Genomic DNA, 21,693 nt, shown 5'->3' with positions numbered 1-21,693 from the left:
GTTGTCTGTGTGTGCGTGAGAAAGTTCTTGAAATTTCTGAGAGTTTCTATACACGAGCATGTGAGTACATACATACATGCAAACACGTTTATTTAAAGCATTTTCTTTTCTTATCGGAGTTGTTGCAAATTCAATTGTTTAAACTTTAAAGGCACGCTTGTGCTGCTGTGTGCGGTGCAGCCCAGTGCAGTGATATTTTCTGGAAGGTGCATTGAACCTGCGCAGACTCTGTTGTACATATCTACATACATATGTACGTGTTTTCGCATCGGTGTGATTCTTTTTTTGTTTGTGCAAACATGTTTGCAGCCACGGCTGCTGCTGCTGAGCGAAGTGAAGCAGAATTTAACAAATATGTGCAGTCAGTTGCAGGGGCAGTTGCAATGGGTGCATGGATGTATGGATGCATTTCAACTTGAATAACCCACATACACACACACCCCACCCAGATGCACACATCGAAAGTAACAGCAGCTGATGTACATTGGCAGGCAAAAGACTGAGTAAGTATGTATGTACATATGTACATACTTATGCATACATAAATATTTATGTATACGAATAATATAAACATTAAGAAAACTTAATATTGTTAAATGTACTTTTCAACCTCTTAAAAACTCATTTACATGCATAAAGGCAGCGGTGGTAGCATCAGATGATTGTGGGGTTTAAAGAGGGAAGAGGAAAGCAAGAAAGGCACAGTCTCGTCCAAAATATTGGAGCATGAAATCGGATGCAGTGCACACCCACATCCGATGATATTGGCCCACACAAGTCGTTCAACCCAGAAATAAAGAATGATGAATGTTTATTTTAGGTGTTTATTTATATATTTGGTAGTCTTAGGAAACCAACGCAAATTACAGTCATTTTGTTTAAAATTAAGGTTACTATAGGGCACAACGTATAACTAGTGCGAGTGTCCAGGGATAGCTACAGCATATAAAACAGATTATGGTCTTTGAATATGAGATTAAATCTAGAATGTTGGGAGCTGCTCCACTTATTTTTCGGTACCGTTGTCCTGCTCCAGCTGCTCGTTCTGCTTGATGTTGAGATGGGCGGGACCCACCTGCTGGATCTGCACAACCCGCTCGGCTCCCTTGTCTTCAATAGCCGGAGGCTTGGGAATGCTCACGGTTAGAACGCCGTCCGAGGATAGGGTGGAGGCCACCTTCTCTGCATCGTATCCTTTGGGCAGAGCATAGCGCCGGATGAAGTGGCGTGTGATGTAGCCGTGATCGTCCTCGCGTTCCTCATGCTTGCCCTCCACCAGGACAGAGCTGTCCTGCACCTTGACGCTCAGCTCACTGGGCTTGAAGTGGGCCACGTCCATGGACACCTGGAACCCGTCCTTGCCCACTTTCGGCACAACTCCCGAGGAAACTCCTGCACCCAATTGCTTCTCCAGTTGGCGCAGCTGTTGCTCCATAGGTCCGGCCAGCGACAGGTAGGGATTGCCGCGGCGACGCTGGCAGTAGTAGGGCTCGTAGAAGGGCACCATGGACATGCGGCCCAGGTCGTCGGCGAGGCTCAATAGTATCGGTAGGCTTGCCATCTCGTTCCTTATTTAACGGTTCTTTGCGGTAGTAGTGTTTAAGATAAGACTTTTTTCTGGCTAACGTTTTAACGGTTAGACGGTTTGAATTCAACTGATGCCGGTCGAACGAAAGCGCCGGCTATTTATACTCTGACGACAGCACAGCACAGCTGGGTGGTGGCAGCTCTACAGCCGCCGCAGTGTGCGTGTGTGTTGTGTCTGTGTGCGACGTGGCAACGTCTAGAAACTGCACGAAGTTTCTATCTCGCTCTGGCAGCACAAAATGTTCTCGAAATTGCAAAAATTACGCATTATCTGCCCCATGAAAGCGAGAGTATCGCAGGGAAAATGATAAGGGATGACGAGTGTGGCATCATGGGCCAAGTGGAATGGAATGATAAGTCCCATCATCAGAGGCCCAGCAAAATATTATGTACAGCGCATATAGGATGCTATGTAAGGGCAAAGGCCGCGAAGGATAAAGGTTCTGGATTATTCTGGAAGCTTTCGGTGATATTTAATACATTTTTTATGTCTCAGCGCTTCAGCAATTAACTTTAGTTAATGACTAAGAAAAGATAAATTAATTTTGGCAGACTATTACTTTGATTTTGGCCGTAAAATCCTGAACCATGTCAAAGGAAATATCTAGAAATTTCTCGATGGATTTCTATTAATCTATGTATGTATCTAGGAATACAAAATAGACATATGTATGTATGTACATACATATGTACACATGTATTCATCGATACTACATCAGATGCAAATGCTGAATAGAGAACATATGTATGTATGTATGTACATACATACATACACAAAGAGAGAGTTGTAGAACATTGGGATAGAGTGGAAGTTAAGAAAAAACGGACAAATATATGTGCATACATATGTATGTATGTATGTACATACATGCCATACATCGTGCAGAAATTTGCACAGATACATATGTACACATGTATATGTACATATGTACATACATACTATGAATTCTTTAATTTTATTATTTGCATCGTTTATTTCTTCTTTACAATATCTTGGTTTATAATTGTAAAAACTTGTAGAAATCGAAAATTGCAGAAGTTTCTGGTAAGGACTATTCATTTAGCACAGCGAATATTTGAGAATTTATAACAATTTTAGTCCCAGAAGAAGCAACGTATGTACATATGTATGTACATACAGTCCAATCCATGTTAAGCTCTTTCCTCCGATATTATATCATTTGTAACATTGTTTTTTCGCTGAGACAGTACATACAACATATGTACATATGTATGTAAGCTCGAAATTTACGCAATTTTTCAGCAACGTAAAATGGAAAATGTCTATTCCTGAAGGTAACTTTGTGTGTTCTCGGGTACACTGTTTCCCTGGAGTACATATGGGGGCAAGTAAATAAATACATATGTATGTATGTATGTGTGTTCATTTGTACATATGTATGTATGTATGGATATATGGAGTCACGTAGCCATCTCTTATTGCTATTCTACGGATACACACAACGTGAATCCCCCTCGGCTCCTGGATGTGCTCCCATTTAATTGTTGCCAGCCATTCAAGACTCGACTCTGTACTGTGGAGTCTGTCTGGCTCTTGTCTGGGCAGTGTGTGAGTGTGTATGTGTGTGTGCAACCGGTTACCGACACCCACAGGCTTACATATGTTTATACATATTTATGTGGAGATGATGCATCAGATGCACACACAGTTGCAAACTCCTATGTAATCGTATGTATGTACTCCGCTCCAGACGCCGTGAATGCGCATGATTACGCGACGCCGCCCCACTCCGCCACCCTGCCTTACCCCACCGCACCACACACAATCCACACAGACACTCAACTGCCTTCCAGCAGAGCGAAAACCAGCTGTTGTTGTAGTTGCTCCATTCGCCGGCTTCCCAGCCCGGCACGAGACTTTTTTTTGTGAGCCCTCTCAGCTGTTCGTTCGCCCGGCATCGGGAATGGAATTCAGCTGCAGCACTTTACATAAGTACATGTGTATGTGTGTCTACATATGCACACACATATGCATGTGGATATTTGCATTATATATAGAGATGATATCTCCTGGGGTAAAGAGACCGTCCCCCTGTCTCAATGGAGAGCCGGTTTACCCTGCTTCTGCCGGTCCAAGGCTGGTTTTTTCGGCTGGAATACTTTCTTTGTTCTCTTTGGTCTGAGGAAAAATATCTGAAAGAGGGATTCGGGCATCGAATTTCTATCTGGTGGGACGACGACGACGAATGTTCAGTTCCGCCCTGAAAACTGAGCACTGCACATAAAGAGGGGAAGGGCAATCCCAGTTTGTCCCCCTCTTGGTTTCTATCTTTTTGCATGGGCCACAGATAGAGAGACAGAGACAGCCACAGCGGCGGCGGTGGACTTCCAGGCCAGACCTTTCCTTCCAGACTTGACTGTTTTCCATTCAGCGCTGCACAGCCGCTTAAAAGCGCCGGCATTCAGCCATAAGCCCTCAAACGTAATCCAGTTAGAGGCGAGAACGGATCGCGCGAGTGCAGCTCTCAGTCAGGCCCGATTCAAACTTAAAGTCCAATTCCAAATCAAAATCCAACTGCCAGAGCAGAACAGATTAAATCCCAGATACGGAATCGGTTTCGTTTCGGAAAATGTCGCTAATACCGTTCATACTTGATCTGGCCGAGGAGCTGCACGACTTCAATCGCAGCCTGGCCATGGACATCGATGACCTGGGCTTCGGTATGTATCCACTGGAGCACCAAGTCCAGGCACAGGCACAGACGCAGACGCACTCGCACCCCTACGCCCCACAGCTGAGCCGCCCCGCCCTGCGCCTGGGCCTGGGATCCAGTCCCACGACATCCTCTTCGGTGCTGTGGGTGCCCATCAAGGGGCAACATGCGGCGTCACCAGCAACGCAGCATCGCCATCATCCCTACAACCGGGTGGCGGGTGCAAAGACTGTCTGCTGCAATAAGTCGCTGCTGGAGTTGGAAAAGGAGTTGGGGGAGAAGGGTAGCGGATCAGGTGCGGCTGCAGGAGCTGGAGGCACCACCGCCACCTCTCCGGCCACGTCCAGCAAGTCGGCCTATTCCGTGGTGAACCGCAACGGCTTCCAGGTGAGCATGAACGTGAAGCAGTTCTCCGCCCGGGAGCTCACGGTGCGCACCATCGACAATTGCATCGTGGTCGAGGGCCAGCACGACGAGAAGGAGGACGGTCACGGGGTCATCTCGCGCCACTTCATCCGGAAATACATGCTGCCCAAGGGCTTCGACCCGGCCGAGGTCCACTCGACGCTCTCTTCAGACGGCATTCTCACCGTCAAGGCGCCACCGCCCCCTCCACCCGCCAACAAGGCGGGTGTGGAGCGGCTCGAGCGCATCGTCGACATCCAGCAGCTTTTGCAGTCGCAGTTGCAGCCGAAGGATGCGCAGACGCCAAAACCGGTTCCGACAGAGGCACACGCACAGGCTGAGGCAGAACCGAAGAGTGTCGCCGCCCCAACACCAACACCAACAGCAGGAGCAGCAGCCACCCCGGAGAGCAACGGTAATGGCCAGGCAGAGGCTGTAGCTGCTGCTGTTGCCGCTGCTGACGTTGACGTCGATGCCGACATTGCAGTTCCAGCTGAGGTTGCAGCAAAAGCAGTGGAAACTACTTCCACCACTTGCACTTCCACTACAACTTCCAATTCCAGTGCCAATAATGGCGTGAAGCTAGAGTCCGAGCCCATGGAGGTGGCAACTACTGCAGAGGCTTCCACTCCCAAGAAGGATTCTACTCCCAATCCGACTACAGCTGTGGTGAGCAGCTCCGAGGAGGAGTCCAAGACCGAGCCCAATGCCAACGACGTGGCCGTGAGCTCAAACAATGGAAGCAGCGGCAACGGCAATACCGAAACCGATGTGGCGCCCGTTGTCGGCGAAGATGAAGACATACCCATGGTCACGGCCAATTCGGTGGGGGAAGAGAAGCAGCAGGAGAAGGAAGCCGAGAAGGGCGATAAGTCTAGCAAGGGGGCTGAGGAGCTGGCTGCCGTCGATGCTGCCATACTTCTGGCCAAAAATCAGCCCGCTGCAGAGGGTGGGGAGAACGGTGCATCCGCAGTAGGTGGTGAGAATGGAGCCTCTGCCGGGGGGGAGAATGGTGCAGCTGCGGCAAAAGCCGAAGAGGTGGCCGCAAAGTGAAGACTGAAAGAAAAAGAAAAGAGAAAGAGAAAAATAATATGTATGTATGCGTGAGTTTTATTCGTAAATGTTTCCTGTGTTCTCTTTTGGCATTTCGCTATAAACAGACAGAGAGAGTAGGAAGGGAAAGAGGGAGATGATGTCGACTCAATTACTATGCGAGCGAGATAGCAGTATGATTTCCTAACAAATATGTGACAACAACTACAAGTATTCCAGTAAATCTTAAAGAAAAAAAACCACTTAATGTACTTACAATAAAAACAAAACAAGAGAATTCACAGTGAGCGGCGTTGCGTTGCGTTGCATTTTGTTTGCCGGTAACTCTTTCTCTCTCGCACACGAACAACGGGGGAAAATGTTTGCTCTCTCACACACACACACATACACATCCAACAAGCTTATTTGCTCTCCTCGCTTTTGCTCTCTATCCATTTCTGACTCACACACACACTCCCAGCAAGTGCCAGACGCTTCTAGAAGAAGAGCGAGATGGAGGGCATGGCTATAAAAGCTTCGTCGACAGATCAAAGCGGACAAAACAACCGTTGGCTTCCACCGAGTAACATTGCAAGAGAATTTTTTCTTTAAAGTTTAAACATAACCTAAAAGTCGATTCAGTTAATTTTATACTACAAAATGGCGCTTTCTACACTGCTTTCCCTGGTTGATGAGCTGCAGGAGCCCCGCAGCCCCATCTACGAGTTTGGCCTGGGCATGCATCCGCATGCACGCCACCTCATCGCGCCCCAGCGCCATACCATCAACGGCTGCCCCTGCGCCTCACCAATGTGTGTGTCCTCACCGGCGGGCCAAGTGTTGGCTACGCGCCGCCAGATGGCCAAGAACAACGACATCCACTGGCCAGTGACTCATGTGGGCAAGGAGGGATTCCAGGTGTGCATGGACGTGGCCCATTTCAAGCCGAGTGAGCTCAGCGTGAAGGTTGTGGACAAGTCCATCATGGTCGAGGGCAAGCATGAGGAGCGGCAGGATGATCACGGCCACATCATGCGTCACTTTGTGCGCCGTTACCAGGTGCCACAGGGCTACGAGCCGGAGAAGGTCGTTTCCCAGCTGTCCTCCGACGGCGTGCTCACTGTGAGCATTCCCAAGCCGATACCCATCGCAGACAAGTCCAAGGAGCGACTCATCCAGATCCAGCAGGTGGGACCAGCCCATCTGAATGTCAAGCAGAATGCCGTCGACGATAAGGGCAAGGAGAACGGCTCTGCCAACGGCAATTCCAAGTAGAAAATGGCATCCATGCTATGAAGTTCCAGCATTCGTCAATCCACCTATCATTCCCCCGCATATCTGTAACTTATTTATTCAAAATGCATTTGTAACGAGCTAAAGACTTGAGAAATAATTTATTAAATATCAATCACCTGGTGTGAAAAATTCAATTAAGGATTACAAATATGTAAGTCTAAAACCAAAGTATTGATCGCTGATTGAAATATTGAAGCATTTCTGGCAAATTCAATTGCCACTGCCAAAGACTGTAAGAGTTGTTTAATCTGCTCCCAATAATTTCACACCTAACGTCCAACATTGACGCTTTCATTTGGGCGCAACCAGCCGCATCCGCATCCATGCCCGTAAACCCAAAAAAATATCCTCTAGATTGGCTCTGATATATGTACATATATCGTATTTATTGCGCATTTTATATTACCCACGGGTACAAATAGTATTTATGTATTTGAATCCAATTGAAAATTTCGGCTGCACTTGCCTCTGCCTGCTATCCCAAAAATAGTTGACCTTGAGTTTGGCGCGTTTTTTGATGGTATGTCTGTCCCTTGCCTCGACTGGGATAGGTTTGGAATTGGATAGAGGAAATCTAATTTGGAGCCATCTACTTCCAGGGCAGGGCCAGCTTGCCCGTCTCGTGGACCCGGATCATGCGCTCGGTCGGACTGTAGTACTTGGAGGGAGGCGGAGGCGGGGCCTTGATTGTGAGGATCCCATCCGTGGATATGTCCGAGATCACCTCGTTGGCGTTGTAGCCGCGTGGCAGTAGATACTTCCGCACAAAGTGCCGCTCCACCAGACCGTTGGAGCCTTCGCTGCGTCTGTTATGGTTGCCCTGGACGATGACATAGTCGTCGTTGGTCTTGACCACGATCTCGTGCGGATGGAACTGCCGCACATCGATATCCACGCGGAATCCCTTCTCGTCCACATGCACCCGCTCGCCTGAGTAGTAGTTGTCCCACCGCATGGGATAGGCCCAGTCGTAGGGATTGGATTGTATCAGCTGATTCCTCACGCGTCGGGTCACCAGCTCGTCCATGGGCGTCAGCAGGTCGCTTCTGCTACTGTGGTGAGCGGGCCACCAGACTCTCGGATCGTCCCAGAGATACGGATACATCTGGAAGTCGTAAGGAGCCTGGTACAGCGGACGCGGTCTGTCCAGTTCCCGCGACAAATCACGATATGTGGTGGGCACCAGAGTCATTTCTTTGCGAGATTTGGTAACGATTCGTTCGCTTTCGCGTTCACAATTCTTATAAAATTTGTATTGGCCGCCGTTAGTTCTTTTATAGATGACCGGGTTGGCCTCGCCCAATGTCGGATGCGGATGGGGATGACTCATCCCAGCCGATGCACCTCGGGTCGGGCCAAGTGCAGCGAGCGCCGCGAGAAGGCCAACAAGACACACACGAGCGTGGCCAATTGGATTCGCGTCAAGTGGCGACTACGTCACCTACGAAAGTGATGGGGAAAGGGCCCGGACTGCGGGCGGTATAAAAGAAAGTGTTTTGGTTGATCTACGGCGAATAGATGTACCTGCCCCTATAATGAAACAAAACAACAGTTCCTTGGCTAATCGTAATATATTTCCGTATTAAAACTAAGTGGAGTACTCGTGGGGCTAACTTATGGAATAGGTCAAAGGTTAAAAGGTTTCACTAGCTTTCGATTCAAATCAGTCAAAATTCATTTCCTGCATAGAGCATTGGCGCCACCCTACTGCTTGCTGGTTTCAGTGCTTCCCTCCTCCACCTGGCCAGCGGTTTTCTTGGCCGGAGCTCCAGTTTGTTCAATGGGGACCACACGCTCCTTGAGTGCCTCCTGGACAGCTGGAGGATTGGGAACATTGATGGTGAGGACACCATCGCTGCTCAGGCTGGAGGTGACCTTGTCGGCCTCGTATCCCTGAGGCAGAACAAAGCGTCGCATGAAATGCCGCGAGCTGTAGCCTCCGGCATCGCCCTCTTCCTGCTGCTCAGCCTTGCCCTCGACCAGGACAACGCTATCGTCCAGCACCTTGACCTTCAGCTCGTTGTAGTCCTTCACGTCCAGAGTCAGCTGGTAGCCCTCCTTGGTGACAGTGGCCGGAGGGGCAAACTCCCGCTCCTGCCAGCGGGCGATCTGCTGCCAGTTGCGAGGCAGAGCCACGCTCCACACGGGCGGCTCGTGAAAGAAAGCCTGGAATGGCGACACGCGTGGCATCCTGGCCATCTCCTCGGCCATGCGTAGGAACATCGGTAGGGATCTCATTCTGATGTAAATTTCACTTTAGTTGTTGAAATTTGTCTCTCTCTGTATACGAGGTGCTTTCTGTTGTCTTGATTTTGTTGAATTGCGAGCCGGTCCTCTGCGTCGGCTATTTATATGTGCCGCCGCCAGTGTCTACAATCATCCGGAACTTTCTTGGCGGCGCTGCTACCTACGGCTGATGCAATTTTGTATGGGGTGGTGTGGTGTGTGGCTTCTAGAAACAGGGAGATTCTCTAGAAGGTTTGTATGTACTCCATAATAATTTTACGGTTTATTAGCATTTATCTCACGCTCTCTCAGTTTTGTTGCTTCTTGAGGCAGGTCAGTGCTTTCGGCAGAGAGAACAAACGAAGAGAGCGTTAGTGGAAGCGGGACAACTATCGTTGCTGGCTACAGTGTATATATGTGTGAGCTGCTGTGCTTTTATGTATTGCTAAGCTTGGTGGTGGTAGAAAAAGCTCCAATTTATTTCGACTTTCTTATTTTGATTATATTATGTACGTTGTATACATTAATTTTAAATCTTACTAATGGATTTAGATACCCTCCTTTTCGGCCCACTCCAGCCAGGAGCCCTTGTAAATCACCACTCTGCAAGAAATCAAAATTCTGTGTTAAAGCAAATTAATTGCGGCTGTCTGTCTACTTACTTTGAATAACCCTGGGCCTTGGCAATCTTCTCAGCCTCCAGCACCCGCTTTCCAGAGCGGCAGGAGAATATGATCTTGGAATCATCGGCAGGCTTGTCTCGTCCGTAGCTGCTCTTGAACTCCTTGCTATCCAGTTGCAAGGCTTTGTCCAGCTCGGGCACTGAAAAGTTAAAAGATTTTTTACTGCAACTTTCGACAGACTTGTTGCCACGTTCTTACAGGGTATGTTGAGGCTGGCTGGAATGCTGCCCGTCTGCCGCAATTCTTCCTTCTCTCGGACATCGATCAGATAGGTCTCCGGGTGATTAGGCACGTCCTTGACCTGCTCATAGGTGGCCATGTTGCACAGTGGGCGGATGATAGCGTTCAGCTTGGATGCCAGTCTACACGGAACTGACTTTCTCGCCGCCACTGAAAGATACATTTTCAGTCGAAAACGTGATTTGTTTGCTTACGTCTGGCTTATCAGTGTGTTGTTTGTGTGCCGTTGTGGTTGACGGTGGTGGGGCCTCTAATTGCCATAGTGTTGTGGTCGCGGTGTTCGAGTTACACACATACAAAGTCCAATTTCAAGTTCGATATGGATCTGTCTCCCAGACATGGCTTGCTGTATACAGAGAGTCCATCAAATATCATGGAGAAGTTCCAATACGAAGGCTGCCGTCTCCCCAAACCCGCACCAGAATATTCCTCTGTCTGCTGCGACTCCAGACAAAGCTTTGCAGCACAAGCTTTATTTCCCCTGGCTGGCACTCTCTGGTGCTTATAAAAAGGAGTCGCGAACCCAGGAAACTCCACATTTGAGTCGGAAAATTCACGGAAAATTGTTTGCGAAACTGCAGTGTCTGTGTCTGTGTCTGCCAACCCCCGCTGGTAAACCAACCCTCCACAGTCCTAGGAAAAACAGGTCGTCGGTTCAGTGAACTTCCGCCAGATACAGAATCGAAATCAAGAAAAACTTCGAGAAAATGGCAGATATTCCGTTTATCTTGAACCTGGACTCACCCGACTCCATGTACTATGGCCACGACATGTTCCCCAATCGCATGTACCGCCGCGCGCACTCTCGACAGCACCACGAGCTGGATCTTCATACGTTGGGACTGATTGCCCGGATGGGTGCACATGCTCATCATCTGGTGGCCAAGAAGCGCAGCGGCGAGCTAGCTGCTCTGGGCGGCATTCGTTCTGGGGAAAAGAAGGGCAACTTTGAGGTGAATCTCGATGTGGGTCTCTTCCAGCCCGGGGAGCTGACCGTCAAGCTGGTCAACGACTGCATCGTGGTGGAGGGCAAGCATGAGGAGCGCGAGGATGATCACGGACATGTGACACGTCACTTTGTGAGGCGCTATCCGCTGCCCAAGGAGTACGACGCTGATGCAGTGGCTTCCACTTTAACTGAGGACGGCGTCCTCACCATAACCGTGCCACCTCTGGCGTCCCAGGATGAGCCAAAGGAGCGTGTCATAACCATCAAGCACGTGGGCCCGTCCGATCTCTTCCAGAATGGCAATGGCCACAAGGAGCAGTCAGCCTCGCCTCCCTCCGAGGCCAAGTAAAGAGCTCAGCCTAAAAAAAAACAGCCGCGCCATCAGCCGCCAAGTGATTTCCCAAGACTCCCTTCTTTTTGTCGTTGCACTAAAAAGACGCAAATTTATGCACCAATCGTATTTATTCATTATTAATTACCAACTACATTTTAAAGCCCAATTTTACCCAATTTTGAGACTAATTAAAATTCAGTATTATTAATAAAGGAATATAAATGTCGCAGTGCTCCTTGTTCTTTGACTGTTTCTTGCTCCGCATCCCATTCGTTCCCATAAGTGCATCCATATGGCTTTTCAAAAGAAATGCGTAGAAAATAGTATAATCATATGCAAAGTATATCCACAGTTTGTATCTCCATGAAAAGCTTAGCCCAACCATTTCCCCAAACGAGACGAAAGCCTTTTACGTACATTTTAAATTTGAAATGACAGGGCGCCAAGTCTAGTCATCGATATATATCGAGCTTTCAGTGATTTGAAGTGACTATGTTTCACATGCTTTCAAATCGGTGAAATTATTATTGTGCATTATAAAAATAGTACAAACCCGGAAGCAAATATATCGGTAGCTCCAGTATTGGCAACATAATTTGCATGGACCAGCAACATGCTGCGAAATTTGGCACAGAATAAACAACATTTAGTACCCTTGGATGGAGGGATATCCTCGAATTGAAGAAATTTTGGAAACTGGCTCCAATCAATGCAAAAACATTCCATCTGTGTTGGTAAGCCATATCAACAACATTTAAATATGTATATACATAGAAGGCATATGAAAAGGTTAAAAACATGTCAGTCTAAGATCAAGTCATTATTAATGTTTGAGATAAGCTTTGAAAGTGAAATTTTAATATTCATTTATGGAAATAGGGTATAAATATACTCTACCCTTACTATACTATACATACCGGTTGACAATCAACAAACACTGACGTAACGTTTTATGCTATTTTTGTTGGTTGACCTTTTTAGTTTTCAACTGAATTTTGAAACATTCCATGAAAAGGATGTCGTGAAAACTAGCAATCTTGTGGAGAATTGATTGATAAATCGGATAAAATTATAGTTTTAACGCGGAGACTCCTAACTAGATAGTAATATTAAATAGAACATCAAAATCGAGGAAAATAATTTAAGATTTACGGTATATTTACAGTATATTTTGAAAATGCAAGGGTATATCGATAATTCCGCGGTCACACGGTAACCTTAAAAATGTTTTGTTTACTTTTGCGGCAGTCGGGGAATTCCTGCAAATTAGTCGGAAAACAAATTGTCAGATCCTCCCGCCTCACACCCATCAAGGCTCTGCACACCACATCATGTAAGTTTGTCCAAATTGCCCATCCGGGGCGAGTTTATTGTAAATGTAATCAGTGTCTGAGATTATGAAATGGTTATCTGTCCTCCACCCATGCAGGGCTGCGGCATGGCGAGTACGAGTGGCAAGATCCCAAGTCTCCAGATGAAATGTGAGTACGGCAAACTTCCTTAATAAATCTTGAATTGATGTAGAGTTCCCTGCACCGCAGAGTCAACATCACGTACGTTGACAAGGATGGAAAGCGCACCAAAGTGCAAGGAAAAGTCGGAGACAATGTGCTCTACCTGGCCCATCGTCACGGCATCGAGATGGAGGGCGCCTGCGAGGCATCGCTAGCCTGCACCACCTGCCACGTTTACGTGGATCACAATTTTCTCGAAAAACTAAAGGATGCCGAGGAGAAAGAGGACGACCTGCTGGACATGGCTCCCTTTCTGCGTGAGAACTCGCGCCTCGGCTGCCAAATCCTGCTCGACAAGAGCATGGACGGCATCGAACTCGAATTGCCCAAGGCGACGCGAAACTTCTACGTCGACGGGCACAAGCCGAAGCCCCACTAGTCCCGCTCTGGTCCCTGTTGATAGTTTTAAATGTTGAATAAACACGCGTGTTGAAAGTACATATATATCATTCCCAACTTGTATATTTCTTAAAGTGTATACAATGCTTTCGCTTTGTGTCATTCCATCGTGAATTAAACTAAAGTAGAATTCGTTAAGTGGAGCCTATAAAATTACATTTTCTATGATGACAATTGTAGGGAAAGCAGTGGACAGAAACAGGTGAAACATTCGCGTTTTCTGCGCTGTGAGGATTGGATTGGATTGGGATGAGCGACATAAAAGTGTATATAAAACAATCTGATAAAACTATATTACAATTAAAGCAAAGTACAAAAATATTAGCTTTAATAGCAAAAAAAACTAAAAGATCGGTGCAACAAGTCCTACAACCATGCATTTGTGGGGATTGAAATGTTGCACACTGGTCTGGGTGGAGAATAGGGCGTCACTCTCAGTTCGAAGAGGGACTGGCTCTGCTGGAGCCTGAGGCGGAGCGCGAACGCACACTTGCGCGATCCTCCTGCTCGCTGCGATCTTCCTCACGGTCGCAACTCTTCTCGTCCTTGTCCAGGTCGGCGGGCTCGGATGTCTTGATTTGTTTCTCTGGTGCTGCCGCAATAATTTCCTCTTTGGGCGACAGATTCTCCCGCTTGATGGCTTCCCTCTCGGCCTTCATGGCCCCGCTGGCCGCCTTTTTGCTGCTCTTTTTCAAAGTGGCCAAGTCCTTGAGAAGACTGGAAATTTTACGATTCAAGTTATCCACCTTCATGTCGTGCAGGCGCTCGACCTCCTTCAGCCTGTTGCGCATGTCATTTTCCTTTTCAAAGTTCTTGCCCTTCAGTTCGGTCAACTAAAAGGGAGACACCATGAATAGATATTAGCAGGTTTTTAGTAATAGAAAGTCATGCGCTCTACTAACTTGTTTATCCTTCTCCAACAGTTCTTTGTCTTTTTGATTGAGGCGCTTCTCCAGGCTGGCGATGCGTTCCTTAAGGTATGTAATGGCCACCACATGATCGGACGAATTCGTGTCGACAGTGATGGCAGCCGGGGCTGCGATTGTGCCGTTGCCGCTGTTTCCGCGCGATATCTTGTCCGGATGATCCAGTCCGGCTCCGCTCACCGCCGTAACGCCGCCAGCATTGTTGCTGCCGCCGCTCTTGCCGAGCTCATTGCGCGATGGCTTCTTTGCCGAGGCGCTGTCTCTGTGCGAGGAAGAAGACTTTTCATGCGGCCGCTTCTTGGACATGGGAATTCGGCCCTCCTGCTGCGCCTTCAGCACAGCGCGTTTGTAGGCGCAGGTACACAGCCAGCATAGGAGTTTTCCATTGACCTGAAGGCGAAACGAAACATGTGATCGATTAAGGGTGATTACAAAGCCTTAAGCCCTAATCTTAGACTAGATTTGGTCTCTTATGAACGCAAAATACATGATTCTTGGACTCGTGCAGATCGACGAAGTGGCGAGCAGCGTTGCAGCAGTACAGTTTACCCCGCTCGATATTTCTACATTTATTAGTCTTAAATTTATGGTTTTAACATTAAGGGCTGCTTCCGAAGGGCGCTCCTTGGCCGGGTGCAGTGCGAGTGAGTGAGGGACGCTGACCTTTTTGTTCTCGTCGCGCCTGTCAAAGGCTGATCGCAGCTTGCATTCGTCGCAGTGGACTGGTGGTCCATATTTTGCCTCGTAGCTGGCGCATCTATTTTGCATGATTTTGTGTGATTTTGAGTTTGTTAAATTGTTTCGTTTCACACGTGGCAGCAGAAAAAGAGAAGAAGAAAAATGTTTTGCGTTCATAAGAGACGTTGTATTGTTTGGTTTTGACTGATTCTTTGGTTCAATAGTTAGAAAATCAAGAAGAATCTACTACTGAAAGAGTTGCAAAGTCATGTCATGAACATTGAAGGCACAATTAGTTGGGTAGCTAGGCTATGGGGTTTCATAAACAACAATTTACAGTTAATGCTCTGCTTAGGAAAGAGATTCAAACGAGATTCCAACTTTGCTCCTACATTGTGCATTCAAGTTACACGGCCACACGTTGCTCAGAGTAGAACCAAACTACTTTTACCAAAGGATTTACTTGAGAGTTGTGTTTCAGTTTACAAAAACTAAGATAAATCAAGAAGTGAACGGAACATACCTCATGCACTTGGACCCCGCGAAGGCAGCCACAATCTTGCAGCACTCGCACGGACTGGGCTTACCGTATTTTCCAAGATAGTGTTCGCATTTTTTACAGGCACTCTGTGATTTGCTGTGAAGTAGATGTAGGGAAGACTCAATAGAGAGTGTCATTATCAGGCCTGGAGATCCATTCAACTTACGTGGCGGGTTGAAACTCCGAGCGGCAGTAAGTACATTTAACAACTGAGGTAGAACCACGGCAGCCCTGCGAAAATGAATTTTAATGTACATAGGTTTAGTAAATGCTGCAGATGCTGCCTGCTGTGCTGCGCTGTTTGAGTTGTTTATTAGTCACAGCAGCCACCGACAAACAAACTGACGCTGTGGCCGCGACAGACGCTGCTTCTTCTTGCCGTCCATTTTCACTTAAATGCGCAGCAAAATTTTCGCAACAAAGCGACGCGTCATTGCCGTCGCTTGCCAAGAAACACACACAAACATCAAACATTTTGTTTACTGCATTTTGTTAGGGCCACAGTCATTATATTTTTTTTTTCTTTCTTTTAATTGTCTCCGCCATTCGCTTTTCACCTTGCAAAGTTGCTGTCCCGAGGATAGTTCTTCGTATGGATGACGCGAGAAACATTTGGAGCAAGCGAATAATACTTTTGCACTCATGTTAGACGTTTTGATATTTGTGTGCAATTGAATTTTGTGCTAGAGTTAAAAAACTTTTCCTGTTCCTTAAATAATTTTGCCAGTGTGACCTAGGGTGTTCAAATATATATCAAAATATCAATATATCGATATTTTTCAAAATAAAAATATATTTATATCGTGATTTTTTTCCCAAAACATCAATATATTGATATGTTTTAGCGATATTTTTGATGTATCGATCAAAAATATCGATATTTTTGCAGTGATATATATTTTATATTATTTTGATTTTTTTCCAAGCAAAATATATCACCAATATGATATTATTTTTATATTTGACAACCTTAGTGTGACCGCCTATGCCATATACCGTATATATACCACAAATCATTTTCCTGGATTTTGACCTTCATTTAGTATTTCCAGCATATTTTACTCTGAACTCCCAACTTAGAATTTGGCTGAAACAATTATCTACAATTTCAAACAATGGAAATTATTTCAGTATTAGCGCGTGTAAGAAAGAACAAAATAAATCCAATTTGTGCACACAATAACCCATAAATATACCCAAAAGAATACACGCTCAAACTTGCAAATATACCGTAAGTCTTAATTTATTTTCCTCAATTTTGATGTTCTATTAAATATTATAAGCTAGTTAGGCTTTGCAGCGCTAAGACTATAATTTTATCCGATTCATCAATCAATTCCCCACAAGATTCGCTAGTTTTCATGACTTCCTTTTATTGGATTGTTTGCAAAATAAGGTTACAACTAAAAAGGTTAACACAAAAATAGCATACAACTCGATATACCCCGAAAGCAACTCCACAACAGAGTTTATCAACACTGACTATCGGTATCCATCAAAACAGCCCTGAAATACAGTTCAGTTAGAGAAGCAAAGCAAATTGGATAAAGATGCCTACAAAAGAAAATCGCCGATAGTGTCAATTCAAACAACAACGTTCGTTTCCAGGCTGTACGTGAAAATTAATTTGCTGAAGAACTGAATGGTTTCAAATTGTTGATTTATGAAAACGAATGCGAACAGATAACACATCATAATGCCGGTGGAGCACACAAATATAAAAGTGGCGGTTCGCGTCAGACCGTATAATTCGAAGGAATTGGAACATCAGCAGCGCAGTATTATCAAGGTTATGGATAGATCGGCGCTGCTATTCGATCCTGACGAAGAAGACGATGAGTTCTTCTTCCACGGCACCAAACAGAATTACCGCGACATCACCAAGCGTATGAACAAAAAGCTGACTATGGAATTCGATCGCGTGTTCGACATAGACAACACAAATCAGGATCTCTTTGAGGAGTGTACGGCGCCGCTGGTCGACGCGGTGCTCAATGGGTAAGTTGCCTTTGTTTACAAGCATTTCATGTCTCAAATTGTGTGTGTGTGTGTGTAAAGGTACAACTGCTCCGTGTTTGTGTATGGCGCGACAGGAGCTGGGAAGACATTCACCATGCTGGGCAGCGAAGCCACTCCCGGCATAACGTTTCTGACCATGCGCGACTTGTTCGAGAAGATCCAGGCACAAAGTGACTTGAGGAAATTTGATGTGGGCGTCTCATACCTGGAGGTATACAACGAACATGTCATGAATCTGCTCACAAAGTCGGGTCCGCTGAAACTACGCGAGGACTCCAACGGTGTGGTTGTGAGCGGGCTGCGACTGACGCCCATCTACAGCGCCGAAGAACTGCTGAGGATGCTGGCCCTGGGAAACTCGCATCGAACCCAACACCCCACCGATGCCAACGCGGAGAGTTCGCGCTCCCACGCCATCTTCCAGGTGCACATACGCATCACGGATCGCAAAACTGACACAAAGCGAACGGTCAAGCTGTCGATGATTGATTTGGCGGGCAGTGAACGAGCGGCCAGCACCAAGGGCATTGGTGTGCGCTTCAAGGAGGGTGCCAGTATCAACAAGAGTCTCCTGGCGCTGGGTAACTGCATCAACAAGTTGGCCGATGGCCTCAAGCACATACCCTATCGAGACTCGAACCTGACACGCATCCTTAAAGATTCTCTCGGCGGCAACTGCCGCACCCTGATGGTGGCCAACGTGTCGATGAGCTCCCTTACATACGAGGACACCTACAACACCTTGAAGTACGCGAGTCGTGCGAAGAAGATCCGAACCACATTGAAGCAGAACGTGCTAAAGTCGAAAATGCCCACAGAGTTCTATGTGAAGAAGATCGACGAGGTAACGGCCGAGAACGAGCGATTGAAGGAGCGCAACAAGGCGTTGGAGGCAAAGGTAGCCCAGCTGGAGCGCGGTGGCAGCAATGGCTACGATCCCCAGGAGCTGAAGTCATGGTACAGCAAGATAGATGCTGTATATGCCACTGCGAAGACGATCCAGGAGTGCGGTATTGGCATAAGGAGTAAGATTAAGATTATAAATTACCGTCAGACGCTGAAAAAGGATTTTGAAGAATTCAGGAAGATGTTGTCACAGGACCAACGGACGTGCCAAGAGGTAAGTGAACAAATGATAATTGTAGTTTATTTGTTTTGCTTTTAAATCAACGATCGCCGGCTCGAACACATTAATCAGTCTTAGTTGTCGCCCAGGAGTTCCTTCTGCTTGCTGGCCAGCAGCTTGTCCGCTTCAGCAATGAACTTATCCGCAATTGCCGTGACCTGGGTCTGGGCAGCAAAGGCATCGTCTTTGGCAACTTCCGGCTTGTTCTTCAGCTTGCGAATGTGCTCATTCTGAACGCCTCGTATGGCATCGCGGTACTTGACGAACAGAGCCTTGGCGTTTTTGGACAGATTCTCGCGGTGCTCCTTGGTCACCTTGGGTATGGGTATGAACAGTGTTGTGCCGTCCTGCTGGGGATTCAGGTTCATGCCGCTCTTCTCAATGGCCCTCAGCACATCGGGAATGGTTTGGGGAAAGGCAATCATGTTGACAATAATCGTCTTTGGATTCTTTCGTGATATCTGTGCCAGCTCCTGCAGCTCGTGCTCATCGCCGTCCACTTTGATGCGCAGCGTGTCAATGGATCCGCTGGTGGAGCGTAGCGACAGGTGCTTGATAAAGTCTTCTTTCATATGCTGCACCGACTTTTCCATCTGTGTATTGAGACTGTCCAAGTTGATAATCTCTCGCAGCTGCTGCTCGTTGATCTCCACTTTTCCCGCCTTGCCTTTGCCGCCTTTCTCCTTCTTTTTGTCCTTGCCTTTTGCATAACCGCGCGCTTGCAGCCAGCCGATCTGCATTGGCTGCGCCTGCATCTCTACCGGCAGTATTCTGGTGGGGCAGGTGAGCAGTGACCACCGCATTGGAGCATGCCGCCCACCCAGGGCCATTAAATGCAGCGAATTCCTGAGCATTTGCTTGAGATTATTTTTGTAAATTTGTTTGATTAAATGCGGCAGAGCTGAACAGCTGTTACTTGGGGCTGCCAACTCGATTTGGAATCACTCAACGTAACGTCACGTAACCTAGAAAACGATGATAATCGTTTGAATTTTAAATCATATTTTAGCGAATTTAATTGAATCATTTAATCCAATTTTGTAGGACTACCGCCGCTTTAATAACTATATGAGTACACTGGCCAATCAAAACGATAAATACACAGAGGAGCTGCCGAGCTGGCAAGCCAAAGTGCAGCACGCCCACCGGGAAGTTGAGAGTTTGAAGCGTGAAGTCAATCAATCGAAGCTTCAGCAAGTCCTCGGCCTGTATGTAAAGAGCAAGGATCTCGAACTGCAGATGGCAAAGCAGAATATATCCAACAATCACCTATACGCGATCAACCGCGAGCTGGTGGAGAACTCGGACCTTATACGCAAATCCTTTACCACGGCCTGTGATGTGGTGAGCCAGGTGTACGACCGTCTGGAGGCTGCGGAGAAGCTGACGCCAGAGGTTCAGGCATTGTACGATCGCCTGCAGCGAAAAATGCGATTCGCTGAATCTGAGGCCAGCACTTCGGAGCTTGAGACTGACGAGACTGAAAAAATTGGCAACAAGCGTTTGCTGGGCAGCGAGGAGGACGAAGAACAGGCAGACACACTCACAGCCAGCGCGATGAAGCGACAGTTTGTGCGGAAAGCACAATTTGATGATGATCTCCATTTGAGTGTGGACAGTGCGGACAGCCTGGAAACAGACTCAGACTCTGACGAAGCGCACAAGACATTCAAGAAGCCACGTACTCTCGACCAGACGCAAATCCTGGGCACCACCTTCAATGCTCTGACATCGACGGTCACTAAACAGCGAAAAGTCCATCAGCGCATTGTGACGGACTTGCTGTCCGAACAAAATGTGCGCGGTGGCAACGACAAGATCAAGCAAGGTACTAATTCTGAACGAGCTCTTACAGATAGTCCAGCACGTAATTAACACTTTTCGCTTTCAGTTTTGCTTAAATCTAACAACTTTACTACCCAAGGACTACAGCGAACCCTGGCCGCTGCCTCAATAGCCAAGGAAAATGTAAAATTCAACGGAAATTATGTGCGCAAGAGCCCGCGCGCCCTTGTGGCAAAGGGTATGTACCAGTGAAGGCTTCATCTATACGCTATTTCATTCCTTTCATCCACTCACAGCATTAGGGGGCAGTTCAACGTTAACGCGCAAACCACTCGGAACGGGCACTAAGGATCCGCCGCTGGTTAAGTTCAATCGGGCCGCATCGTTTCGCTTGAAGAAATGAAGTGAGGAGAGGAGGGGCGAAACGGGACGGGGCGCTGTAAACGTTAGTTTTAGTTTTTGTTCGCTTTTTATTATTTAACGATTTGTTTTGTTGTGGGATTAGAAACCAATTCAATACCCACGGAACATCCGAACACTAACCCATCCAAAATCAAAAGCAAAAACCATTTTCGATTTGAGTTCTTTATTCACACTGAAACCCTGAATACCTTGAATATATTTATGTACGTTTATTTATATGTAAGTTGTGTGAAAACTGCGTAACGCGCTTTATCTAAAAATATATGGCCGATTCCTTGCCATCACCCAGATTGTGTCTGTCTCTGCGGTAAATGTCGTCCGAAGTCGCGTGTCGGTTACTCCGCGGCGGGGCCAGACCCAGCAGACCGAGGAGCATGTAGAGAAGCGCACCGAGATTCACGCCCATCAGCAGGAGGCCGGGTGCCAGCAAAGGACCGAGAAGGCCCAGCATGGCATTGGGAGCAGAAGGAGCTGGCCAGTTGGCAGTGTAAACACCATCGTAGACGTACTCTCCGCGTCGCCAGGGTTTCTGTGTCGGATGTCCTTTCTCGTTGATGGGCGGTCTCTGCCGATCGCCGTCTGGACTCAGGTCCAGATCCTTGTTCTTACTTTCAGCCGTCAGAGTGTAACGCGGCACAAAGGTTGGATCAGCGACCGTCTTGCCATCGTTCCCGGACCCGCTGGCAACCACGAGATAGGCAATAAAGATTAAAGGTAGCCACATATCTTCCATTTGCTATTTTAAGCTTGTTTACCAGTCGCCACTCGACGTTCACTTTTATAGCCACCAGTTGCTGCCAAAGCCAAGGGCCATGAGCCATGACTGAGATTGTGGCAGGTGACAGTCTTGTGGCT

The 21,693-nt window shown here is 47.2% G+C and overlaps 12 protein-coding genes across 13 annotated transcripts; 5 read left to right on the top strand and 7 right to left on the bottom strand.

The window, feature by feature from the left end:
• Nucleotides 1-808: 808 nt before the first annotated feature.
• Nucleotides 809-1,670, bottom strand: LOC117895524 (heat shock protein 23). The gene has a single exon (XM_034803229.1). The coding sequence runs from the start codon at nt 1,559-1,561 to the stop codon at nt 1,007-1,009; it is 555 nt and encodes a 184-aa protein (XP_034659120.1). The 5' UTR covers nt 1,562-1,670; the 3' UTR covers nt 809-1,006.
• Nucleotides 1,671-4,029: 2,359 nt separating this feature from the next.
• LOC117895498 (heat shock protein 67B1) lies at nt 4,030-5,997 on the top strand. The gene has a single exon (XM_034803194.1). It carries the CDS (start codon nt 4,179-4,181, stop codon nt 5,718-5,720), a length of 1,542 nt encoding a protein of 513 aa, XP_034659085.1. The 5' UTR covers nt 4,030-4,178; the 3' UTR covers nt 5,721-5,997.
• Nucleotides 5,998-6,253: 256 nt separating this feature from the next.
• LOC117895522 (heat shock protein 26) lies at nt 6,254-7,062 on the top strand. The gene has a single exon (XM_034803227.1). It carries the CDS (start codon nt 6,360-6,362, stop codon nt 6,972-6,974), a length of 615 nt encoding a protein of 204 aa, XP_034659118.1. The 5' UTR covers nt 6,254-6,359; the 3' UTR covers nt 6,975-7,062.
• A 288-nt stretch (nt 7,063-7,350) lies between these two features.
• Nucleotides 7,351-8,245, bottom strand: LOC117895516 (heat shock protein 27). Its single transcript, XM_034803221.1, has one exon. The coding sequence runs from the start codon at nt 8,185-8,187 to the stop codon at nt 7,585-7,587; it is 603 nt and encodes a 200-aa protein (XP_034659112.1). The 5' UTR covers nt 8,188-8,245; the 3' UTR covers nt 7,351-7,584.
• Nucleotides 8,246-8,547: 302 nt separating this feature from the next.
• Nucleotides 8,548-9,432, bottom strand: LOC117895525 (heat shock protein 22). Its single transcript, XM_034803231.1, has one exon. It carries the CDS (start codon nt 9,231-9,233, stop codon nt 8,700-8,702), a length of 534 nt encoding a protein of 177 aa, XP_034659122.1. The 5' UTR covers nt 9,234-9,432; the 3' UTR covers nt 8,548-8,699.
• Nucleotides 9,433-9,674: 242 nt separating this feature from the next.
• LOC117895530 (rhodanese domain-containing protein CG4456) lies at nt 9,675-10,438 on the bottom strand. Its single transcript, XM_034803236.1, has 3 exons — nt 10,103-10,438; nt 9,884-10,043; nt 9,675-9,824 (listed from the first exon to the last, which is right to left on the bottom strand). The coding sequence occupies exons 1-3, from the start codon at nt 10,305-10,307 to the stop codon at nt 9,770-9,772; spliced, it is 420 nt and encodes a 139-aa protein (XP_034659127.1). The 5' UTR covers nt 10,308-10,438; the 3' UTR covers nt 9,675-9,769.
• Nucleotides 10,439-10,672: 234 nt separating this feature from the next.
• On the top strand, nt 10,673-11,654 carry LOC117895523 (heat shock protein 67B3). Its single transcript, XM_034803228.1, has one exon. It carries the CDS (start codon nt 10,852-10,854, stop codon nt 11,440-11,442), a length of 591 nt encoding a protein of 196 aa, XP_034659119.1. The 5' UTR covers nt 10,673-10,851; the 3' UTR covers nt 11,443-11,654.
• A 947-nt stretch (nt 11,655-12,601) lies between these two features.
• Nucleotides 12,602-13,385, top strand: LOC117895526 (adrenodoxin-like protein 1, mitochondrial). Its single transcript, XM_034803232.1, has 3 exons — nt 12,602-12,760; nt 12,857-12,908; nt 12,969-13,385. The coding sequence occupies exons 1-3, from the start codon at nt 12,652-12,654 to the stop codon at nt 13,318-13,320; spliced, it is 513 nt and encodes a 170-aa protein (XP_034659123.1). The 5' UTR covers nt 12,602-12,651; the 3' UTR covers nt 13,321-13,385.
• On the bottom strand, nt 13,386-16,223 carry LOC117895505 (protein FAM76A). Of its 2 annotated transcripts, XM_034803203.1 has the most exons (6): nt 16,043-16,223; nt 15,652-15,716; nt 15,468-15,581; nt 14,930-15,023; nt 14,243-14,656; nt 13,386-14,173 (listed from the first exon to the last, which is right to left on the bottom strand). In XM_034803203.1, the coding sequence occupies exons 1-6, from the start codon at nt 16,127-16,129 to the stop codon at nt 13,775-13,777; spliced, it is 1,173 nt and encodes a 390-aa protein (XP_034659094.1). In that variant the 5' UTR covers nt 16,130-16,223; the 3' UTR covers nt 13,386-13,774. The 2 variants fall into 2 exon arrangements, with proteins under 2 accessions (XP_034659094.1, XP_034659095.1); XM_034803204.1 differs by lacking the exons at nt 14,930-15,023; nt 15,652-15,716; nt 16,043-16,223.
• An 810-nt stretch (nt 16,224-17,033) lies between these two features.
• LOC117895485 (kinesin-like protein KIF18A) lies at nt 17,034-21,126 on the top strand. Its single transcript, XM_034803169.1, has 5 exons — nt 17,034-17,483; nt 17,544-18,624; nt 19,675-20,458; nt 20,522-20,653; nt 20,712-21,126. Exons 1-5 carry the CDS (start codon nt 17,182-17,184, stop codon nt 20,816-20,818), a joined length of 2,406 nt encoding a protein of 801 aa, XP_034659060.1. The 5' UTR covers nt 17,034-17,181; the 3' UTR covers nt 20,819-21,126.
• LOC117895515 (ribosome-recycling factor, mitochondrial) lies at nt 18,619-19,546 on the bottom strand. The gene has a single exon (XM_034803220.1). It carries the CDS (start codon nt 19,482-19,484, stop codon nt 18,705-18,707), a length of 780 nt encoding a protein of 259 aa, XP_034659111.1. The 5' UTR covers nt 19,485-19,546; the 3' UTR covers nt 18,619-18,704.
• Nucleotides 21,033-21,679, bottom strand: LOC117895527. Its single transcript, XM_034803233.1, has one exon. The coding sequence runs from the start codon at nt 21,569-21,571 to the stop codon at nt 21,092-21,094; it is 480 nt and encodes a 159-aa protein (XP_034659124.1). The 5' UTR covers nt 21,572-21,679; the 3' UTR covers nt 21,033-21,091.
• Nucleotides 21,680-21,693: the final 14 nt, after the last annotated feature.

This window comes from Drosophila subobscura, chromosome J, assembly GCF_008121235.1.
Source record: "Drosophila subobscura isolate 14011-0131.10 chromosome J, UCBerk_Dsub_1.0, whole genome shotgun sequence".
Classification (NCBI taxonomy): domain Eukaryota; kingdom Metazoa; phylum Arthropoda; class Insecta; order Diptera; family Drosophilidae; genus Drosophila; species Drosophila subobscura.
The sequence above is the reverse complement of the archived record's forward strand: the minus strand, read 5'-3'. Positions and strand labels throughout refer to the sequence as shown.

Bases quoted from the DNA above. Each gene is read 5' to 3' on its own strand.
- LOC117895524 (XM_034803229.1), bottom strand. From the start codon at position 1,561: ATGGCAAGCCTACCGATACTATTGAGCCTCGCCGACGACCTGGGCCGC.
- LOC117895498 (XM_034803194.1), top strand. From the start codon at position 4,179: ATGTCGCTAATACCGTTCATACTTGATCTGGCCGAGGAGCTGCACGAC.
- LOC117895522 (XM_034803227.1), top strand. From the start codon at position 6,360: ATGGCGCTTTCTACACTGCTTTCCCTGGTTGATGAGCTGCAGGAGCCC.
- LOC117895516 (XM_034803221.1), bottom strand. From the start codon at position 8,187: ATGACTCTGGTGCCCACCACATATCGTGATTTGTCGCGGGAACTGGAC.
- LOC117895525 (XM_034803231.1), bottom strand. From the start codon at position 9,233: ATGAGATCCCTACCGATGTTCCTACGCATGGCCGAGGAGATGGCCAGG.
- LOC117895530 (XM_034803236.1), bottom strand. From the start codon at position 10,307: ATGTATCTTTCAGTGGCGGCGAGAAAGTCAGTTCCGTGTAGACTGGCA. The intron at 10,044-10,102 runs GTAAGAACGTGG...TTAACTTTTCAG, and splicing joins AGCCAGCCTCAACATACCCT to TGCCCGAGCTGGACAAAGCC. The intron at 9,825-9,883 runs GTAAGTAGACAG...GATTTCTTGCAG, and splicing joins AAGGCCCAGGGTTATTCAAA to AGTGGTGATTTACAAGGGCT.
- LOC117895523 (XM_034803228.1), top strand. From the start codon at position 10,852: ATGGCAGATATTCCGTTTATCTTGAACCTGGACTCACCCGACTCCATG.
- LOC117895526 (XM_034803232.1), top strand. From the start codon at position 12,652: ATGTTTTGTTTACTTTTGCGGCAGTCGGGGAATTCCTGCAAATTAGTC. The intron at 12,761-12,856 runs GTAAGTTTGTCC...CCACCCATGCAG, and splicing joins GGCTCTGCACACCACATCAT to GGCTGCGGCATGGCGAGTAC. The intron at 12,909-12,968 runs GTGAGTACGGCA...CCTGCACCGCAG, and splicing joins CCCAAGTCTCCAGATGAAAT to AGTCAACATCACGTACGTTG.
- LOC117895505 (XM_034803203.1), bottom strand. From the start codon at position 16,129: ATGAGTGCAAAAGTATTATTCGCTTGCTCCAAATGTTTCTCGCGTCAT. The intron at 15,024-15,467 runs GTATGTTCCGTT...CATGCAAAATAG, and splicing joins GCGGGGTCCAAGTGCATGAG to ATGCGCCAGCTACGAGGCAA. The intron at 14,657-14,929 runs GTCAGCGTCCCT...TTTCGCCTTCAG, and splicing joins GGCGCGACGAGAACAAAAAG to GTCAATGGAAAACTCCTATG.
- LOC117895485 (XM_034803169.1), top strand. From the start codon at position 17,182: ATGCCGGTGGAGCACACAAATATAAAAGTGGCGGTTCGCGTCAGACCG. The intron at 17,484-17,543 runs GTAAGTTGCCTT...GTGTGTGTAAAG, and splicing joins GTCGACGCGGTGCTCAATGG to GTACAACTGCTCCGTGTTTG. The intron at 20,654-20,711 runs GTATGTACCAGT...ATCCACTCACAG, and splicing joins GCGCGCCCTTGTGGCAAAGG to CATTAGGGGGCAGTTCAACG.
- LOC117895515 (XM_034803220.1), bottom strand. From the start codon at position 19,484: ATGCTCAGGAATTCGCTGCATTTAATGGCCCTGGGTGGGCGGCATGCT.
- LOC117895527 (XM_034803233.1), bottom strand. From the start codon at position 21,571: ATGGAAGATATGTGGCTACCTTTAATCTTTATTGCCTATCTCGTGGTT.